The sequence below is a fragment of the Cariama cristata genome, unplaced genomic scaffold (genome assembly GCF_000690535.1).
Source record: "Cariama cristata isolate BGI_N322 unplaced genomic scaffold, ASM69053v1 scaffold21316, whole genome shotgun sequence".
In the NCBI taxonomy this organism is placed as follows: Eukaryota; Metazoa; Chordata; class Aves; order Cariamiformes; family Cariamidae; genus Cariama; species Cariama cristata.
In genome coordinates this window covers 658-19,332 of record NW_009624062.1, presented here as the reverse complement: position 1 = coordinate 19,332, position 18,675 = coordinate 658, and the positions used below count along the sequence as shown (strand labels likewise).

The window sequence follows — 18,675 nt, the reverse complement described above, 5'->3', positions numbered from 1 at the left end:
TCTATTGAAAGGTCTCATTTGTCTGTGCATAATGTACTAGTGATATTCAGAAACCAACAGAAGAGGTACTACATTCAGAAGCTGATTGCAAAAGTCCAAGCAAGCTGTTGGCCTATGCAGCCAATGCTAAGTGTTTACATCTACTTAATGCCGTGCCTTGAGAATCCTTCCTTTGGATAGCCACATCTCCAAAAGAACTAATCTTAGTATATATGCTAAGCATGGTGGTCAGACAACATCTTTCTTACATGATACTGAAAGCCCTAAAGAGCAAACCATACAGCTTTTACTCTGGAATGTTCCATCTTGGCTGTAGAAATATCAATAATGCTTCATTCTTCCAACACAACTATCAGGTATATTCAATGCATTTTACTGAGAAGAATAAACTAAACCCCATAGCTCCATTATGAGGTAGGTAAGTCATATTCTTTCCATTTTAAAGCAGAAAATTGAGGCAGAGTACAGCTAAGTCCATGACACTGCTTGAACCCAGTCCTCCTCCCAGTATTTTATTCTAGAAAGATGATCACACATAAAAATGAATGAAGTAATACAGGTATACAAATGGATCGTTATTCCTATCAAAATATAGAAACTTTACCTCTAACAGTTTACTTCATTCTATTGAAACACTGGCGAAAAAAAAAAAAATCCTGATAAACACAGTATAAGTCTGAAAAGGAAAACATTATGATAATGGTTTTATAAAAACCTGAGATGAATTCACAATGGACTTAATTCACTTGGTGAACAGAATCTCACAGACTTTTAAGAAAACATGAAAAATGAGATCATCTGATAAGACTGTTAGACGGAGACTGATGTTGCATTTGATAATGGGGCAGACTGGAAAGCATTTACTGCGCTGGCTGCAAAAACTCTGATGTGAACACAGCTTCTGCATAATCTTCACAGACATCCTGCAGCTCTGCTGCCACATCACATAGGGCTTCTTCGGTTAGTTGCTCTGCAAGACTGAGGGAGAAGGAGGGGAAAAAAAGAAAAGGAAATGGTTCAGAAAGTCGGATTTCAAATTCTAGTCATTCATTCCATTGATACCAATGTCTGATTTTAAAAGGCAAATACTGATGTTTTTTCATTCTTTCTACTGCTTCGCCCAAGAAAAGATCTGATATATGTTCTGATATGTGTTGTATAAGATATCAGAAATTCTTTCCTCAGTCTGGTTAATAGCAAAGGACATACTTCAGGTTTAAAAGTGTTGAGAGATCTCAGTTGCTTCTTTTTTTCAAACTCTTAAATACTAATCCTGCTTTGGGAATAAGAGTTAACATACTTTAGTGCTCATCCAAAGGCCGTTGAAGTAAATGTGAAGCTTCTTATTGATTTTAGCTGCCACTGAATCAGGCCTTACTGAGAGCAATAAAGTTTAAGGAAAAGCAAGACGAGAAATTTCAATTTTCAGTGATCTCTGGACCATAGCAGACATTACAGAAGGGAAAACTATTTTACTGTAAGAACACAATTGTTTACTGGCTTCTTGAAAACTTCTCTTCACTTTTGCATATATTCTAAAATATCATAAAGTTAGTCTTTCTAAGATCTTTTGAGCACAGCATGGGAGTGTTTCTTTTAAACATTGTGTGATACTATTTTATGTAAAAAGATTTCTAATGCCCTCTGGTGGTAAGAATAAGTCAATGAAGCACGCTGGATATCAGATTGTATTTGTAGTTTGATTTCAAGTAACATGTATCAGGTAAACGGCAGCAGTGGAATTCAGCTGTCAGGAGGAGAGATTCGCTGCCATTTAATCCATCTGCCAATCGCAGGAAGGTGCCACTCCTTACCTATCCAGCCTCACATCAATTATAAAAAGGAATACAGTTCAGAAGGCAGAATGACAGTACTGAGAACTGACAAGGCATATTTCAGTGGTTTAGTTCAGTTGATTCAAATACAGTGGTCTAACCACAGTTATTAAAACATTTGCCTACTTATCCACAGTTGGGCAAACCATCAACACACATGAGTAACTTCCTGCATGCAAGTCATCTCAAATATTGCAGGACCTGTTCCTGGAAACACTGATGCAGATGCCAAATGTGACTCAAATGAGCTATATCACTGATTTCAATGCTCCTACATTAAAAACGTGTGCAAAACTTTAAAAACTCTCAGCAATTAAGCCTGATGTCCGATCTGCCAATATAGACAATTATGGCAAATCACTCCATCTACAACCACTGAAGTTAGATTTTGTAATTCTTTCTTAATACTCTAGAGTTTTCTTCTTTCATTTCTCTCCTCCCATAGTCAGAAGTCATCTGATTTCCACTCTGCAGGGAATTAACAGCCTCCCTATGCAAACTGATGTTGTGCCAGCATTTCTTCAGTTCTGAAAGAACAGTACTAGCAAGGTTCAAGTTCAGCCTGTATTTCCATGCTTTTTTGGGGCTGGGACTTTACAAGACCAAACTTTGTCAGGAAGTGAACAGCAGAGAGACTGTTACTTATTGCTTCTTCACCTCTTCTATTTGTATTAAAGAACGGTAAGCCACCTATGTCACACTTCCCACAATGAACTCCATGAAGCACGAAGACTTGTGGAAGAGAAAGCACTGAAATCTGTGCTAAGGCCAGTGGTGTCTTTTAAAAGAGTATCTACTGTTGTTCCATGAAACATGAACTTCATAACCCCTCACCACAAATATTAAAATTTGCACAGTTATTTACAGTGCTTACTTCTTTTTCACTCGGGGAAAAAAAAAAAGTTAATTTTGTTTTCCTTCACTTTACCTGTTGATGATAGTCTTCTGAAAATAATTTAAGCTACTCTATATTTCACACAGTTGTTTTTGTGGTAACACCATAGAAAGATGTGAAAATTACTCACTCCGCTAGGACATTCTGCTCACATATCCTTTCATTTTATCCAACTACCTTAAAAATCCATGAACACCAAGCACCAGTAGAGAAACGGTCCATTAATCAATTGCTTCTGGCTTTCAGTTGGGAATTTAAATGGCCCCCTCCCCACTCCTTTCCCGAATGAGGACAGAAAAACCTGTTCGTCAGCTGATGCATTCACTTCAAAAACACAAAAATAGTTCATATACCTCTGAGCAATCTGCCATGGATTGAAACTGCCTACCGCCTCATGGGAAATAAGCTTTAAGTGATGCTCGTATCTGCTGTTATAATCCAAGATGCTCTGGAGCATATGCTTTGGCACAGAGAGAGACACACAGCACTCTTTCTGTAGAGAATTCGTTAAGGGTTGCAGAATGTCATTTCCAGTCTGCAATTTCTCCTCCGCTTCTTTGTTTTCATCAATATCACTGGAAATATAAAATAGCCGTTAAGCCAGAACAAGATTTTCAAGTATGTTTTTGAAGGATCAGAAAATGTCTTCAAATAGTAACCATAATTTTCTGTAACGAAAACACTATAATGAAGACAACACAGCTCATACGCACCACAGTTTAGCATAGGGTTGAATATTCTACTTACTTGCCATCAAAAAGTTTTTCAAATAAAATGTCCATTTCTGGCTCTGTGCGTCCGATTAATTTGGTTATCTGAATTGGATGAGGAGATGTAGGTCTTTTAGGTATTGATGTAATTTGTTGTTCTAGAAGGAAGAAAATAACAATGAAAATTGTTTCTTTGGAAGAGAAAAACTACATTTACTGCAGGTAAGTCCTCACAAAGACTTTTGCTTCTTTTAAGGGGAAGTCCTTCAGGTAAATAAAGTATGAAGGCGACAAGCCCCTAAAATGTAAATTCAATATAGGATTTCCAGATCTCAGTGTATTAAAGCTGAGCATTTTAGAAATCTTAGATTTAGCGTAAATAGTTGTGTCAGTGGATACTTCTAGAGGAGAGATGGAAAATACCACTCTAAAACTAGTGTAGTCTATTAAGCTTGGCAGTAAATCCAAGACATGGAAAAAAATATCCAACAAGATTTGGGCCAAGTCTTCACCAGTCTTGTGAGATTTTCCAACTGGTGTAAAACAACACAGTTCCACTAAAGTCAGTATGTGATCAGATACTCAGCTTGGAAAATCAGTGTAGCTCCACTGTTGTACTCAATCAAATAGTAGGATAAAGAACAGATCAAGGGGATAGGAAAAAAAACAAGCATAAGTCATCATTATCAGCATGTTACTGTGGCAAACAATATTAAAGTATGTATGCTTATGTATGGGAAACATCAAACTATTGTTTGGAATGCAACCTTTAGAGAACAATTTCCTACTAATATTACTTAGGTCCCCCTCAATTAAAAATTTAATTTTAAAAGTTAGTTATATCTTTAATCTGGAGGACTTCACATTCTTTCATTTGTTTTCTATCCAATAAACACAAGCAGGAAAAATGTGATTAATGTGAACTGGAAGCATACAAACTGTTTTTTTTCAAGGATTAAATACTTTTGCTGACAAGCATTTGATAATGAATTCTGTACAGACAAACCCAGATTTTCTGAGGCTATAAAAATTAAACTTGCATTTATGCTGCAAGATCTAAAACCAGTATCATCATCACTTGAAAGGAATAAGGAAAGAAAAATCTTCAAAGCTTAAGTAATTTAGTGCTATCTTCTGTGTACTGCCAGAAAAACCTTAAACTGTCATGGATTCACTGCTACACTAATATTTACCTAACATCTACTCTTGAACTCTAAGCCATTTAAACTGATAGTTTATTAAAACAAAGGAAAGAAAATGGCAGAAGCAAACTAGAAGATAAATATCTGCTTGCTCCTGCCTAAGCAAATCAACAGCAGGAACAAACTGAGACTGTTTCGCTATACCTTACCTCAGTCTGTGAACTCTTAAGAATAGTTTTGAATTCATCAGCATGAAAATGATTACTGCTAAGTAATTAATGGTGTTTCAAAGGAATCGAGTCAAATGAGAACATACTAAATACTCTTTTCAAGACTCCTATCCTTCAGCTAAGTAGCACTAGCAGTGCTTTCCATCCAAACACAGACACAATAAAGGCGAGTAGAAAATGACAGCCTGTTCTCAGAAGAGATCCTTTCTCTTTAAAACATTGATTTTAGAACTATATTTTAGAAACAGTCCTCTGAAAGGAGCACCTATAGTAAAAAATGTGTCTGGATGGTGCTGTTTGATCACACATAATCCAATGATTTTGATTTCAAAACATTTGAATTTAAAGATATAGATTACAGGAAAAACAAGTTGCATTAAAAAGACACTTACTGGTTTTGTCTTCCTGGGCCCAGAACTCTGAATCACTGTACACTATCTGGGTGAATCTCCTGCGTACAACCTCCTGGTATCTCTGGATTTGAACATACACAATTAATCAATCAACACATAACTGGCAGTTCAGCTGTACTAGTTATCACCCAATAGCAAAGCAGGTCATGATCTTCCTTGGTCAAAGTAGGCTTATTTTGCCTAGTTAACATAACTCAGAAAAGGGGTAGGGGGGTGAAAACACAGGTAGTAATCTCATTCAAAATGTCATACTTGAAGACTCAACTAGTTGCCAGTACCATGGCAATTCCTCCCGTTTCAGATCGACAGCAGTTAGTCAAACAACTGAAGGGCCCTCACGCTGTTCTTGCCTTACCAACAGTGAATTCAAATGTATGCTTCAGTGCCTCATATGGATAAGGACACTGCACAATGTAAGCTTCATCCTTCCAACTTAAGAATAGATCTTGAGAAGTAAGTGGCACTAAACTCAGTAGTTCTAAGTTGCAGTAAATTTCACTGAACAGGAAGGTTGAAATGGGGATTGAACCAAAAACTATGGAAAAGCTGATCAAATAAAAATTTTTAAGCAAGGAATATATGAGAAAGTTCAAGTCAAGTAAATGATAACCTCATCAATATTTACACAGAAAGATGGATAAATAAGGGCACAGATAACCACATATTTGTCTGACTTCCCCATGTTGTCCTGTAAAGTATTTTGGATTGCCAGAGCATACCTCCTTGAGATGCTCATGCTACTAGAATACTAGGATCCTATATCACAAAAAAATTTAAAAAAAAATTAAATTCATAAATATTCAAATACTTTCCAATCTGTCAGACAATCAACATAATCACCATACTGATTATCCCATTCACATATGATGATCTAAGCCACAAAGTCTTGAGGTGGGAAAAAAAACTCAGGTCTACCAACTCTAAAGAGAGGAATAGAACCATCAGGGAAAACATTCTTCTTATACTATGTTTTGCTGGAAGTGCAAACTCCTTCCAAATCTTTCATTTAATACACTGATCCAGTGAGACCTTGCTTCATTTAAGAATGTAGATAGTTACGGATGTTACAATTTATGGACAATAAACAAGAAATTGGCACAAATGAGACCACTTAAGAGAGAAAAATCTTACTTCAATTTCTTCCATTCTTTGCAACATTGACTCCAGACCATGAATGTCAGCCATAGGCAGAGCCTCGGTCTGGAGTCTCTCATGCTGCTCCATACTCCACAGTTCCTGATCAGTGCCTTCCAGAAGATCATCCAATAGCTTTTCACTCAGAACATCTGCATTTGCTGCAACCTCCTATTGTAAACATAAAACAACAACAACAACAACAACACCCACACAGCCATGCTAGAGAGAAAGAAAAAAAAAAGCTCAAAACAACTGCGGGGCATAAATGCTTACATATCAAACATTTCTTACAGCAGCTCATGGAAATAATCCCATTGTCATTTCAACTTTTCCCTTCAATGAAAATCCACATAAATTCCTGTCTTCCTTCCACTCACACAATAAGCCAAATCAATAAAAACAGCTTAGTATGTTCCTACCAATAAATTCACTGAATATGGAAAAAGCTTGCTACAGAACCATGTTCCCAAATTGAAGACGAAACTGTCACAGGTTCAGAGATCACCCAGGAATTCAAGAAAGTGAAGTGAAGGCCCTCATCTTACAAAACACTACACACACATTTGACATATAGGAACAGTCTCACAGCAGCTCCAGGTGGTGATGAGTAAATATACAGGATGCAGGCCACAGCCATAGGTTTCAGTTGTGTCCAATTTTACCAATTAGCCATGGTATGATATCACTATTAATTTACCTGTATTATTTTATATGAAAACATTTTTCCCCCTAAGCAACTTTATGCATTTGAGGTCACATCAAGCAAAAGGTATACAAAAGAGATGACGTTAGAAAGAATTTTCTCATTGTTTCATATTGTATATGGTTACAAAACAATACTTCAGAAGGCATACATGCCCATACAATGACACTGTTTTAAAGATGTGGCTTATGTAAGTTGAAATTGCTAAGTTCGGGAAATCAGTACTACTCTTCCAGTTGCATTCTGCTATATGGCAAAGATAAAACCATCTCAAATGTCAAACAGCTTTACTCTATGACATACAGACAGAACATACCCTCTCAGCTTCATGAGTTAAAAGGTGGTTTATAAATGAAGAATCCTTCAAATGACAGTTTGTTTCCAAGGAGAGATTGATCTTCTAAGTAAAACGTAAATCCTCTCATGACAAGGAAGCTTTCTGTATTACTAGTCATTAATATTACCGGTCTAAATTTATGTAGTCATTAAATATGATATTATAAGAATTATTAAAATAATTTTATCAAGTCCAGTCATGCGCAGCATGGAACTGTTGTGACCATTCAAAAACAACTTAAAAATGCATATACTTGACCAGAAGCTAACCAAAAATTTTAATGCAGCTTTGCCAAACTTCATTACAATAATTCAAGACCCACATACTGAAATGGAATGTTCAAATGTCCAAAACTGTGTTGACTACATAAATACAAGTTGCATTAAGTTGAAAAGAAACTCTCTGTTGCCCCTTTATAAATGTTGTACAGCTCTACAGGCATCCTTCAAACAGTGGCATGAACTTGACTATACTACCTGTGTCCTATCTAATAGAGGTTTTAAGCACTCCGGTACTGCCTTCTCAACTTTGTCTGTATTCTGGGTTGGAGAAGCACTGTGTGACCTACACAAAAAAGAACAAATGACAATGCCATTCTGAAATTTGTTATCACACCAATAATTTTAAAAACCCAAACAGATAAATGTACTTTCTGGGGGACTGGTGGGAAGACCATATCAGATCTGACTCCATCTATAAGGTCTTCAAAGTAAGTCATTACCTTAACTTTTGTATTTTTTTCATTTCTCCTCTGCTCAGGTCAGTTAGTACCTTCACTCTTCTTGAAGCTTCTGCTTCAAGACATGCTAGTCTTCAAAAATAAAACAGTAACATAGAGGGTTACAAAATGTGCATTCTAACAACTGAAGAATGAAATCACGTGATTCTGAGTATTAGTTTAGAAAACTTGCAAAAAACTTTAGTGAGAAAATTAATACTGACTTTTAAGACCATATAAACCAGGAAATTCTGTTCAGAACCAGGGATCTTCAATTATGTTTCTGCTACTGGCAAACAGGCAACTTCATGGCTATCTACAAATACTGCCCAGAGCGACAAGCTCCTTATCTTACCATGCACACTGCCTAGCATAGATCCAGCAGCTGGATCAGCAGTTGAATCTCCTGCTTCAATTGCCACAAACAGCAGTCCTAAAGCAAATTAATTTGAGGAGCCCTAGTCTACAGGATGCTGAATATAGTTTAAAATAAAACAAACCTGCACTCGTATTACTGGCTAGGACAAAGATACACATTTTGTCCTTCTGGAACAGGGAGATAATACTTGCCTTCTTAATGCAGTGCTGTGAATATCCCTTCTGCATACTGTGTGTTTTGTCAATGCTTTGCCTACCACAGTTTGGCCTGTGACTCTCAGACAATACTTGGACCTGATCCAGGAAAAAGCATAAAGCAATGGCCCTTCCCAGGCTGTATGAATGAGGCCACATTGTGCCGAGCAGGAAAAGAATACAACTATCCTGTAGCGAGTCGTGCTGTGCCACTTGCCTTCATGGTCTGATAGCTAGGCCAAACCCATCGTATTTACCAGTACACACACAGCAGCGTTCCCACAGGAAAGCAGGGTAAAGACAGGTTCCACTAGACTGTGAACATACCGATTAGGTGAAACAGGTGGAGATGTAGGGTTTGGAGGCACACAGGGTATTCTGCTCTCCTTCACAAGTCGTTTGTTCTCTTTTAGCTGGAAAGCTATAGTTGCCTCTTGAAATCGAGCATGCTTTCCTTGTGGCTGTACCTGTCTTGATTTTAGAGATTTTGGCATTCCCTTAAAATTAACACAATCACATTAAAAACATATATTCCAGTTGTTGAATTTTTAAAGTATTTTGCATTCTGCTTCAGAATTTGTCTTGAAGTCATGCCTGCTGGCTTTGTTGCACAGTTGACACGTGTGGAGATTTTACAACTGATTGAAATGGAAGTACAACTCTGCCTGAACAGAACATACGCTTAATCCTGCAACTATTATTTTTGCAAACAGTTTCAATTTTTCCAATGTTGCTCTTCATGGGGAAAAACTTCTTTTGAAATTTTCAGAATGAAGACTCTATGTTAACTCTTATTAAATCCAAATATAAGGTTTCCAAAGTAACATTTCATTCAGTCATGAAACTATAATATTGCCATATTTGTATTTGCTACAAGGACACTTAGACTAGTCCCCTCAGTATGAATTATCGCTATGCTTAACCTTCCTGCTCACAATTCTCACTGATAGATAGATATGGGAAGCAATGAAAATTACATATGCATACATTTATGTTACTGTATCAGATCTGATTTTTCAAGCTGAAGGTGATACTCTGAGGAAGGGGGGAAAAAAAAGCATTTAATTAAAAAACCAACTATTTGCAAAATTTAACACTCTGAAATATTCTTTAAAGAACTCACTTGTTTGCATTACAAAAGCCTCTTGCTGGTTTCAAGAAGGACTTAGCAGAAACCAGAATTTGTAATGTGAAGTTTTATAATGTCATAATTAATGGAGTAAATATGCCTAACTTCTATCCTCCTACAAACATTAGCATTAGCACAACATTACTGCTGAGTGCATTTTTCACCACAGAAGACGATCAATAAGAGGAAAACATTTCAGCTTTAATTTCAAGTTGAAAAAATAACAATGCTAATTTCAAACATGAAACTAGTTTTGGTGAAAATTTTCCTTGCTAATTCTGTTATTCATTGTTTCTAGTTGTACAGTGCATTTCCAAGGAACAATAACACTACTCTCAAAAAATATTTGACAAAATAGTCATAATCACTAGAAATAATGTCGGCAGATGAAAGTTTATCCCCCTATGCCTCCTAGCTCAGAATAAAAAAATTGTGAGGAAGTGCAAAGCTTGACATGTCTTACATTGTATAACAAATCCCAAAGGACAAGTAGAAGTAAGCATAAATTCTTTTATCACTTCCATACCTCTGATTTTGCAGGTAATAACATGCCTTTCTTCTTCAAAGGGCCATTTTCAAGGATGCGATCTTTTTTTACAGCTCTACCTCTCACCAATGCATCTATGCTTCTTTGTAAAGTGGCATTTCTCTCTGGAGTAAGTAGGTCATTTTCTTCTTGGAATTTATTGTGCAATATATGAGCACAACTGTTTGTTTTCTGAACTGCTGAAATATTTGCAACATGTCAATGTTTATCTGTATCAAAAATAAACTTTCAACTGTAAGGTGAAAGTGGCAAGAATCATCTTTATTTCTACACTTGATACTTCTGTTATGCTAGGTATACCTAATTATGAACATTTAAGCTCTACCATAATTTAAAAATAAATCAAATAAAAAAAGAAAAAAAAAAAACCAACAAACTTGTATTTCCTGACAAGTATTAAATAAATTGTCTTTCTTAAACTGTTTCAATGAACAGGAGATTTTGGGTTTTGTATGCATATACTAATTTCTATGTATATCGATATTTGAAAATATACATATATATGAAACTCATGGGAAAGCCTTTTCGTAGTAATTGCCATATGAGGTCTACGCAATGATAAGAACACATTCTTTTTTAGGTAGCAAGACACGTGGAAACCATTAGATGCTCGTTAATATACTGTCTCGCTGGACTGCCAAAGACAAATTCATCTCATAGAATTCTTCTCACCCTTACCTAAGGGTAGAAAGCAATACTTACTATTCTAGTAAAAACCAGTATGAGGTATGAGAAAGACACCCCAAAGAAGAAAAACAATTACTGTAGCTTATATAATAATGTAATAAGCTATAATAGCTTTCATGAGGTGTCAGAATACTTCAGGTGGTAAATTTATCTCACAATACCTTGAGAAAGAATAAAGCCCATTTCCTTTCATATATGAAGTAAAAGAACAATAAAGTAAACCAATTCCCAATGGTTGCATGGCAAACTAGTAGTGAAAAAAGCCAAAGCCTTCAGCTTAACTATCAGTTAACGTGTCTCTAGGTACTGAGACTGTGATTACTGTTCAGAAGACGTTAACATTAATGAACTGGCAAGAATAAAACAGACCCACCCCTCCCAAAAGCAGAGAAACTGCACAAACCAAGGAAATTCTGAGCCAAGGCTTCAGTATACCTTTTCACTGTAAACAGTTAAACCACGATAGCTTTGTTGGAGATTTGCTAACAGTGAGTGCCTTTGCATTCCAAAATAATATATTTATACAGTATTATCTAGGTAGATATTTGGAAATATTCTGTATGCACCATTAATGTCAACGTGTAAACTGCCATTTAGGTGTACACTGCAAAAAAAACAGTCCAAGTGTAGCCCATTGTAAAAGAAATGGACAAAAATCGGAAGAACGTGATGATAATAATAATATAGTTATAAAGAGGCATACAAACCTGCAGGTCTATCATCTCAGGGGAACAGTTGAAAAAAATGCATAACAAGGCTATGTGAATCTGATAACTACATATGGGCTGTTACACGCTTCTCACCAACAATACGTAACATACTACAAAATTGAACTGCAGATGGTAAGTTAACTGATAAAAATATATTTAATAATTCAAAATACAAACCAGTCAAGAGACTCCTGGCAGTTGGAGGTTTTTTAGGTTCTTGTCCATGCTGTCCCTTTAAGATGAGAGGTTTATTTTCTCCTTTTGGAGATGTAAGCTGCTTTCTGGCTGGAAATGTCTCAGTCTTCCTTGGAGATTTGCCCTGAGATGATGAAATACATTTCTTCACTTTTTTGGGAGTTTGTTTCTTTTCCAGCAATGAATCCAGATCCTGCACCAAATATTTAGAACTTTAATTACTCTCTCAGTAAACCTGATATAATAATGAGAAGCAAATTCAAGAGATTTTAAGTAGTTGGAACTTTTTTGGTGTGGTTTTGGTTTTTGTGGTAGTGATTATTCCTGATAGCTTGTTCATGCATAAGTTTCTTCATATTATTAACTTAAATCTTACAGAAAAGGCTTGCATTTTTGTATTTACAGTTGATTCCAGCCAATTATCTGCTTACAGCATGTTCAAAAAGAAAGGGTACAGACAAAAAAAAAAAGCCCACATTACTATGGTAAGACAGACAGACACTTTTTCCAATGCTAAGTCCAAACTTAAACAATTCTTTCCTATTGCCAGGCAGTTAGCACTGTTACTGTTCTTATAAGCAGTTCAGGACAGTAAAAATAAAAACACAGCTTTTACAGTTAGAACAGTATTTTAAGGAAAATAAAATATCTTATGGCTATTGTATCAGTTGTTTTTATTCAAATGAACTAAATACTTGTTCCATAATAGTTCAGGTTACAGAGGTTCTTACTTTAAAAAAAAAAATAAATCTTGTAGGTAGGAACTGCAGCAGGAAACATGAATGAGAAGTTTTCTATTATATCAACAACATGTTTTAAGACATCAGATATCACTAACAAAAGTCATTTGAAGGGCACAGAGCTTAAGTAACTCTTGTAGCTACAACTTTATCTTCTGCCCAGACAATTCTGCACCCACCACCATGTGCAAGGCTCAGATACTCATCACTAGTCCTGATGACTAAAGCATGCATCGCAAAACAATAAACACGTAACTTACATTGATCTATAAAATGCAATTCTTTCAGTCCTGAAAATAGCAAACGAATCAGAAACTAGTGCTTTGTTACCACTATCACCACCAGTCCTCACGCTACCAGGACAGCCAATAAAGACAGGAACAGCATCAACAAGAACAGTAGCAGGTAGCTTCTGTGTTTAGGATGCAACTCTATTTTGGACCACCACTATTTAGGAACTTTAGAAACTTATTTCTACATTAGAAAATATGGACTTTAAAAAAAACCAAACACCAACAGTAAGAGATTCTGCCATTTCATGAACACACAATACAGTTTGCAGTCTCATGTTTCACTACATCTTTTCTGCCTTAGCAAAACAAAATGTTTTTTCCTACCTCAACTTGCAGCAAAATATCTATGATAATGTCAGAGATGGAAGAATCCATTTCTAGTTTGGCAGAACAGAGAGACAGTTGTCGAATGAGATTTCCCAGTTCCTTGTAGTGGGTAGGAATCTGCTGCTCTGTTTGATCTGTAAACTGATTGGCAAATGCCTGCAAGGCTCGTACAGCTCCTCTGTGTGCTGCTGCCAATCTGGATACTGCTCGAGACTGGAAAAATGAAAAATAAATTCCTTAATAGGTATAGTTTCTATGAATACTGATACTATTCAAAGAATTGTTGCCAAAAAATTCATGGAGAAACACTCAGACTTGGGATAATTCTGATGGATATGAGGTCATTTGAGAGACAAAACAAAACAGGCATTTAAGTAATCTACTAAAGGTACTACACAACAGTACTCATATCAAGTGTCATGCTAGCCTCAGATAAAATAGAATCATAGAATCACTTGGTTGGAAGAGACCTCAAAGATCATCAAGTCCAACTTTCTACCTAACACCACCATGCCCACTAAACCATGTCTCGAAGCGCCACATCTAAACATGTTCTGAACACCTCTAATATAATAGCCTACTTATAACATATTCTGGTGTTTCTACTACCTATGCCAACAGAGTACTGTAGTCATGGGCTTGACCCTAACGTGCAACAACTGCACAAACACAGAACATTCTCCATCCTCCGGGTTTTGTTACAGAAGAAAATACAAGTGATGGAAAAGCACAAGAGAACAACGGGACAATATTGGCCAAACAGTAGGCATGATCTCAGTACTATCTTTCTGAAAGATGCTAGGTAGAGAAGAAAATCAGAAATGAAGCAGATAAGACTGAGTGACATCAACAGGAAGTGAAAAAAAGTAGTCAAGAGTAGAACACAGTGTCATTCAGAAAAGTGGAATGAAGAAGGAATTAGAGGCCACATAAAAGCAGAAGACCAAGAGCTTTCCTCTCCAGTTTTCTGTAGACAGATAAGAACTGAGGAGAAGAGGGAAGCAGCAAAGGCAGTATCAGACCAAGTGACACATACTCCTGTGAGAATGAGATGAAAGGTGCAAGATACAAAGAAAATCTCCCTTGTGGAGAAGGCTCAGCTGTACCCTAGACAATCAAACTCAATTAGCTAGAAAACTTTCTGTCAATAAGTTACTCATAGCCTGAAGGATAATTACATCTTACCTTTTTAGTATGTTTGATTTTATGAGGACTCAGTTTCTGCAAATCATCCTGAATTTCTTTCACCTGTTTATCAAGAAAGGAGGGGGAGAGTGGAAAGTCAGTCAGAATTAGCTCCATGTCTATAAATGAACAATTAATCTTCACTGTAGTGTCTGAGTGAAAGTCCAAATTTTCCAATGGTGATGCTCATCTCTCTGTCCCATCATGAGAGAAATGAGTCGTACCGTTCAGATCTAAACTAGAATGCCATGGAAGTTCAGAGATAACCTGATGGAATTTCTCTTGTTTCAGTTCATTTCTGTCAAATTCATCACAATAAACTAGCTATTATACATCCCAATTTAAAATGATGGTTCCTACCTGTTGCTGGAGCACATACAGCATCCGAGCTGACCGTGCAGCTTGTTCCTGTCTCCTAGTGCAAATTCGTTGCTCTTCATCAGGATCTAAAATTTCTCTGTGTCTCCCTAAAAAGCATGAAATGTAATGTCTTATGTCTTAATTTAACCTGTGAAAATCTCGATTAAGGCATGATAGCAAACATAATTTAGCGTAAGCCTCTTTCATGCAGACCCAATACACAATGTATCACGTATTTTGCAGGGCTCCCTGGAGCAGTAATGCAACCTAGGTATTTTAACTCTACATCATGTTTCCACTTAGAATTTGACTAAACATTCTTATACAATATAGCTTATTATTATAGCTTACAAAATCACATGTGACCCCTTAGTTTTATGATAAAGTTGCAGGTAAAGCACTCAAAGTTAGGAATGGTTAAACCTTTGGCTAGTTATTACAAAAGAACCAATGCAGTGTGTACTAGGGCTGGCTGGGATGGAGTTAGTCTTCTTCGGTCACCAACATGGTGCTGTTTTGGATTTATGACTAAAACAGTGTTGGTAACACACCAGTGTTTTGGCTATTGCTGAGCAGTACTTCTTGCACAGCACTAAGGCTTTCTCTTTTGTCAACTATGTCCTACCAGTGCACAGGCTGGGGGTGTGCAAGAAGCTTGGAGGGGACACAGCCAGGACAGCTGACCCCAACTGATCAAAGGGATATTCCACGCCATGCTCAACAATAAAAAATTGAGTTTTTTGGGGGGAAGGTAGTCATTGCTCACAGATAGGCTGGGCATTGAGTCTATTTGTGGGAAGTAGTGAGTGATTGCTTCTGCATCACTTGTTTTGGTTTTTTCTCTCTTCTCCCTCTTTCGTTCCCTTACTAAACCATCCTTATCTGAACTCCTAAGTTTTCTTGCTCTTAATCTTTTTATTCTCTCCCTGATCCTGCCGGGGTGAAATGAGCAGAAGCATGTGGCGCTCTGCTGCCAACCAGGGTTAGCCCACAACAGTGTCAGAAACCACATTAATCATGCTACTGCACAGCCATAAATTAGGTGAGTCAGACTTGTGAAATGAAATTTTATCAGCTGTTGCCCCCTTTCTCATCACTGATAAGAATGTGGTTACTTATGACACTGTTTTTGCAGTTTGAATATCTAGCCAATAGGCCTAGAGACACCAATATTTTTTTATCTGTGTTATTAAATAGCCTACCACTAATTTACTATCATTGCAGGTTGCATTGGAACTCACCACAAACACTCAGAGATAATAAACCCTGCTATTGTATAAACTGGCTAGCCATTCTAGCTTTTATCTAGTTTTGAAAAAAGTAGATGGTTCTCAAAAATCCAGAACTAAATATGGATTCTAATCCAAGCCAAAAACCAAAATGTAAAACAAATCAACAAAAAACTGTACATTTATATAACATAACTATTGCTCAGCCTTACACCTTTTTTAGTCAGTTCTTCAATTTTCTGGACATAGCTCCTGAATTCCTTTTGCAGCCGTTGGACTTCCTGCATATTTCTATCTTGTTTTTTGTTTACATTTGCCTTGGGGTCTGGTCCTGTGTCATAGGCAGGTGGAGAGTCCAAAACAGCTGGTATTAGCTTTCCCTCATTTGGTGTGTAGAGATAAACTTTAGCGCCAGAGGTGGCAGTCTCCACTTTGGAAGGCTGACCAAGTTTCTGCTGATATTTCAAGTGAGTTTGAGACTTCAGTGCATTTTTATTTTCTGGATTTTCAAATATTTCAGTCTTCTGCTGCTGCGACTTCTGGGCCGACAATGGTTTATTGACAGCATCTCTGAACACTTGCTGTTTCACTTGCTCCTCAAGATGTCTTCGTTTTATGTCCCTTTTGGCTAGCTGAATAGCCAATTTTAGTCTCTCTTCAGATACCACTGAAAACATGCCAGAGCTTCTTATATCGGGGTCCTGACTTCCAGCTAGATTTCTCTGATCATTGGATGCCTTCAGTTTTTCTATTATAATTGGACGAGGGTTCGAGAATCTGAGAGCCAAGTTCTCTGCAACTGCAGGAACATTTCTATTAAACTGGAGCTGTTCCAAAGTGCAAAAAAAAAGCTGATGTTACACAGAACAGTTTACACAGGTGATGTACCTCTAGTGTATAAAGGTAAGGAAAATGGATCTTCTTTCATATTAGAATGTATTCTGTCATGATGGCACTTCTTCAATGCATGCAAGACATTCTGTCCACTCAGACAAATGCCAGTATTCAAAATCATTTTGAATTAAGCATTTAGATAATCTTGTAAATTTATCTTACGCTTATCTGCAACTTAGGGTGGGCACTTTAGCGAGGGTACACACATTGAAAAATCTGCTCCAAAGTGACTGTGCAATGGAAAATGAATGCCCTTATAAAGATTTTTTTAAGAGTTCTGACAATGAAATTAACAAGTTATAACAACAATTAACATTAGTAATATAAATGGGTATGATTATATCATACCTATTTAGTAAGGTATTACTAAATTTACAAAGGTAACATGATGGAAATGGAAAGCTGAAACATGGTTCCAGAATAAAGTTTCTAAGTTCTGTTTCCACATAGTAAAGTAAGAGGTTAAGATAGTGTATTGGTTTAGACTGGGATAGAGTTAAATTTCTTCATAGCAGCTTGTATGGTGCTATGTTTCAGATTTGTGACGAGAATAGTGTTGATAGGCACCAATGTTTTAGTTTTTGCTGAGCAGTGCTTACACAGAGTTAAGGCCTTTACAGCTTCTCACACCACACCACCAGCGAGTAGACTAGGGGTGGGCAAGAAGTTCAGAGGGGACACAGCCAGGACAGCTGACCCCAACTGACTTAAGCGATATCCCATACCATATGATATCATGCTCAGCAATAAAAGCTATCGGGAAAGACAAGGAAGGAAGGGATGTTTGGAGTTAAGGTGTTGTCTTCCCAAGTCACCATTACACTCGATGAAGTTGCGGAAATGGCTAAACACCTGGTTGCTGATGGGATGTAATGAATGAATTTCTTATTTTGCTTTGCTTGTGCATGCAGCTTTCGCTTTACCTATTGAACTGTCTTTATCTCAGCCCATGAGTTTTCACACTTTTACCCTTCCAATTCTCTTCCCCATCCCACTAGGGGAGAGTGAGCGAACAGGTGTGTGCTTAGCTGCCTACTGGGATTAAACCACAACAGACACGTAAATAATATTTACAGATGTAGTTTCTGATCTATACCCTTACAAAAGGACAGTGTCATTATGTATGACCACATCATGAAAGCGAGTATGAAGATTTGACACTCACTAGTGGGCTATCTCAGGAAGTGGGCCATCTCAGGAAGTGGGCCATAATCATCTTTTGTAACAATCACAAATGAAAACCAATTCAGCATTGGTGCAGAAGTCAAATAATACCTGTGTTTGTAAAGCCTTTGCTTCATTCCTGTAGAGTTGGGTAGTGAATGCAAATGTAGCATCAGACATAGTTGGCTTCCTTAGTCTCATCACATTGGCTTGATGCTGAAAATCCAGTTATTTGTCCTTTGCTTACAATTACAACTATGAACATTAGAAGAATCATACATTATTTCTGCCTATCAAAAGCAATCCCAAGTCTGTGAATGACAGAGAACCAACCTGAGGAGGCATGTAGAAATGGAAAATGTATCATGTGTACTCATACAGGTAGTACACAAAATAGAGACTACAATCCCGACATTTAAGGCAAAATTTACAATTTATATCCTTCTTTTACACACCCCCATGGAGAGCTGAGGAGCACCGTTACAGACTATGAAGCTCAGACTATGAACCATAAGAAGACTG

The 18,675-nt window shown here is 37.0% G+C and overlaps 1 protein-coding gene across 1 annotated transcript; it reads right to left on the bottom strand.

Moving 5' to 3' along the window:
* Positions 1 to 860: 860 nt before the first annotated feature.
* Positions 861 to 18,333, bottom strand: KIAA0753 (KIAA0753 ortholog). Its single transcript, XM_009703038.1, has 15 exons — positions 18,265 to 18,333; positions 16,310 to 16,922; positions 14,867 to 14,973; positions 14,507 to 14,569; positions 13,319 to 13,534; positions 11,944 to 12,154; positions 10,349 to 10,548; positions 9,021 to 9,190; positions 8,124 to 8,213; positions 7,879 to 7,966; positions 6,357 to 6,530; positions 5,205 to 5,286; positions 3,478 to 3,598; positions 3,084 to 3,305; positions 861 to 978 (listed from the first exon to the last, which is right to left on the bottom strand). Exons 1-15 carry the CDS (start codon positions 18,331 to 18,333, stop codon positions 861 to 863), a joined length of 2,544 nt encoding a protein of 847 aa, XP_009701340.1.
* Positions 18,334 to 18,675: the final 342 nt, after the last annotated feature.

Coding starts and splice junctions, on each gene's coding strand:
- KIAA0753 (XM_009703038.1), bottom strand. CDS start 18,333: ATGTCTGATGCTACATTTGCATTCACTACCCAACTCTACAGGAATGAA. Junction 14,974..16,309: donor TGAAGAACTGACTAAAAAAG/GTGTAAGGCTGA, acceptor CATGCTTTTTAG/GGAGACACAGAGAAATTTTA. Junction 14,570..14,866: donor TGTATGTGCTCCAGCAACAG/GTAGGAACCATC, acceptor CTTGATAAACAG/GTGAAAGAAATTCAGGATGA.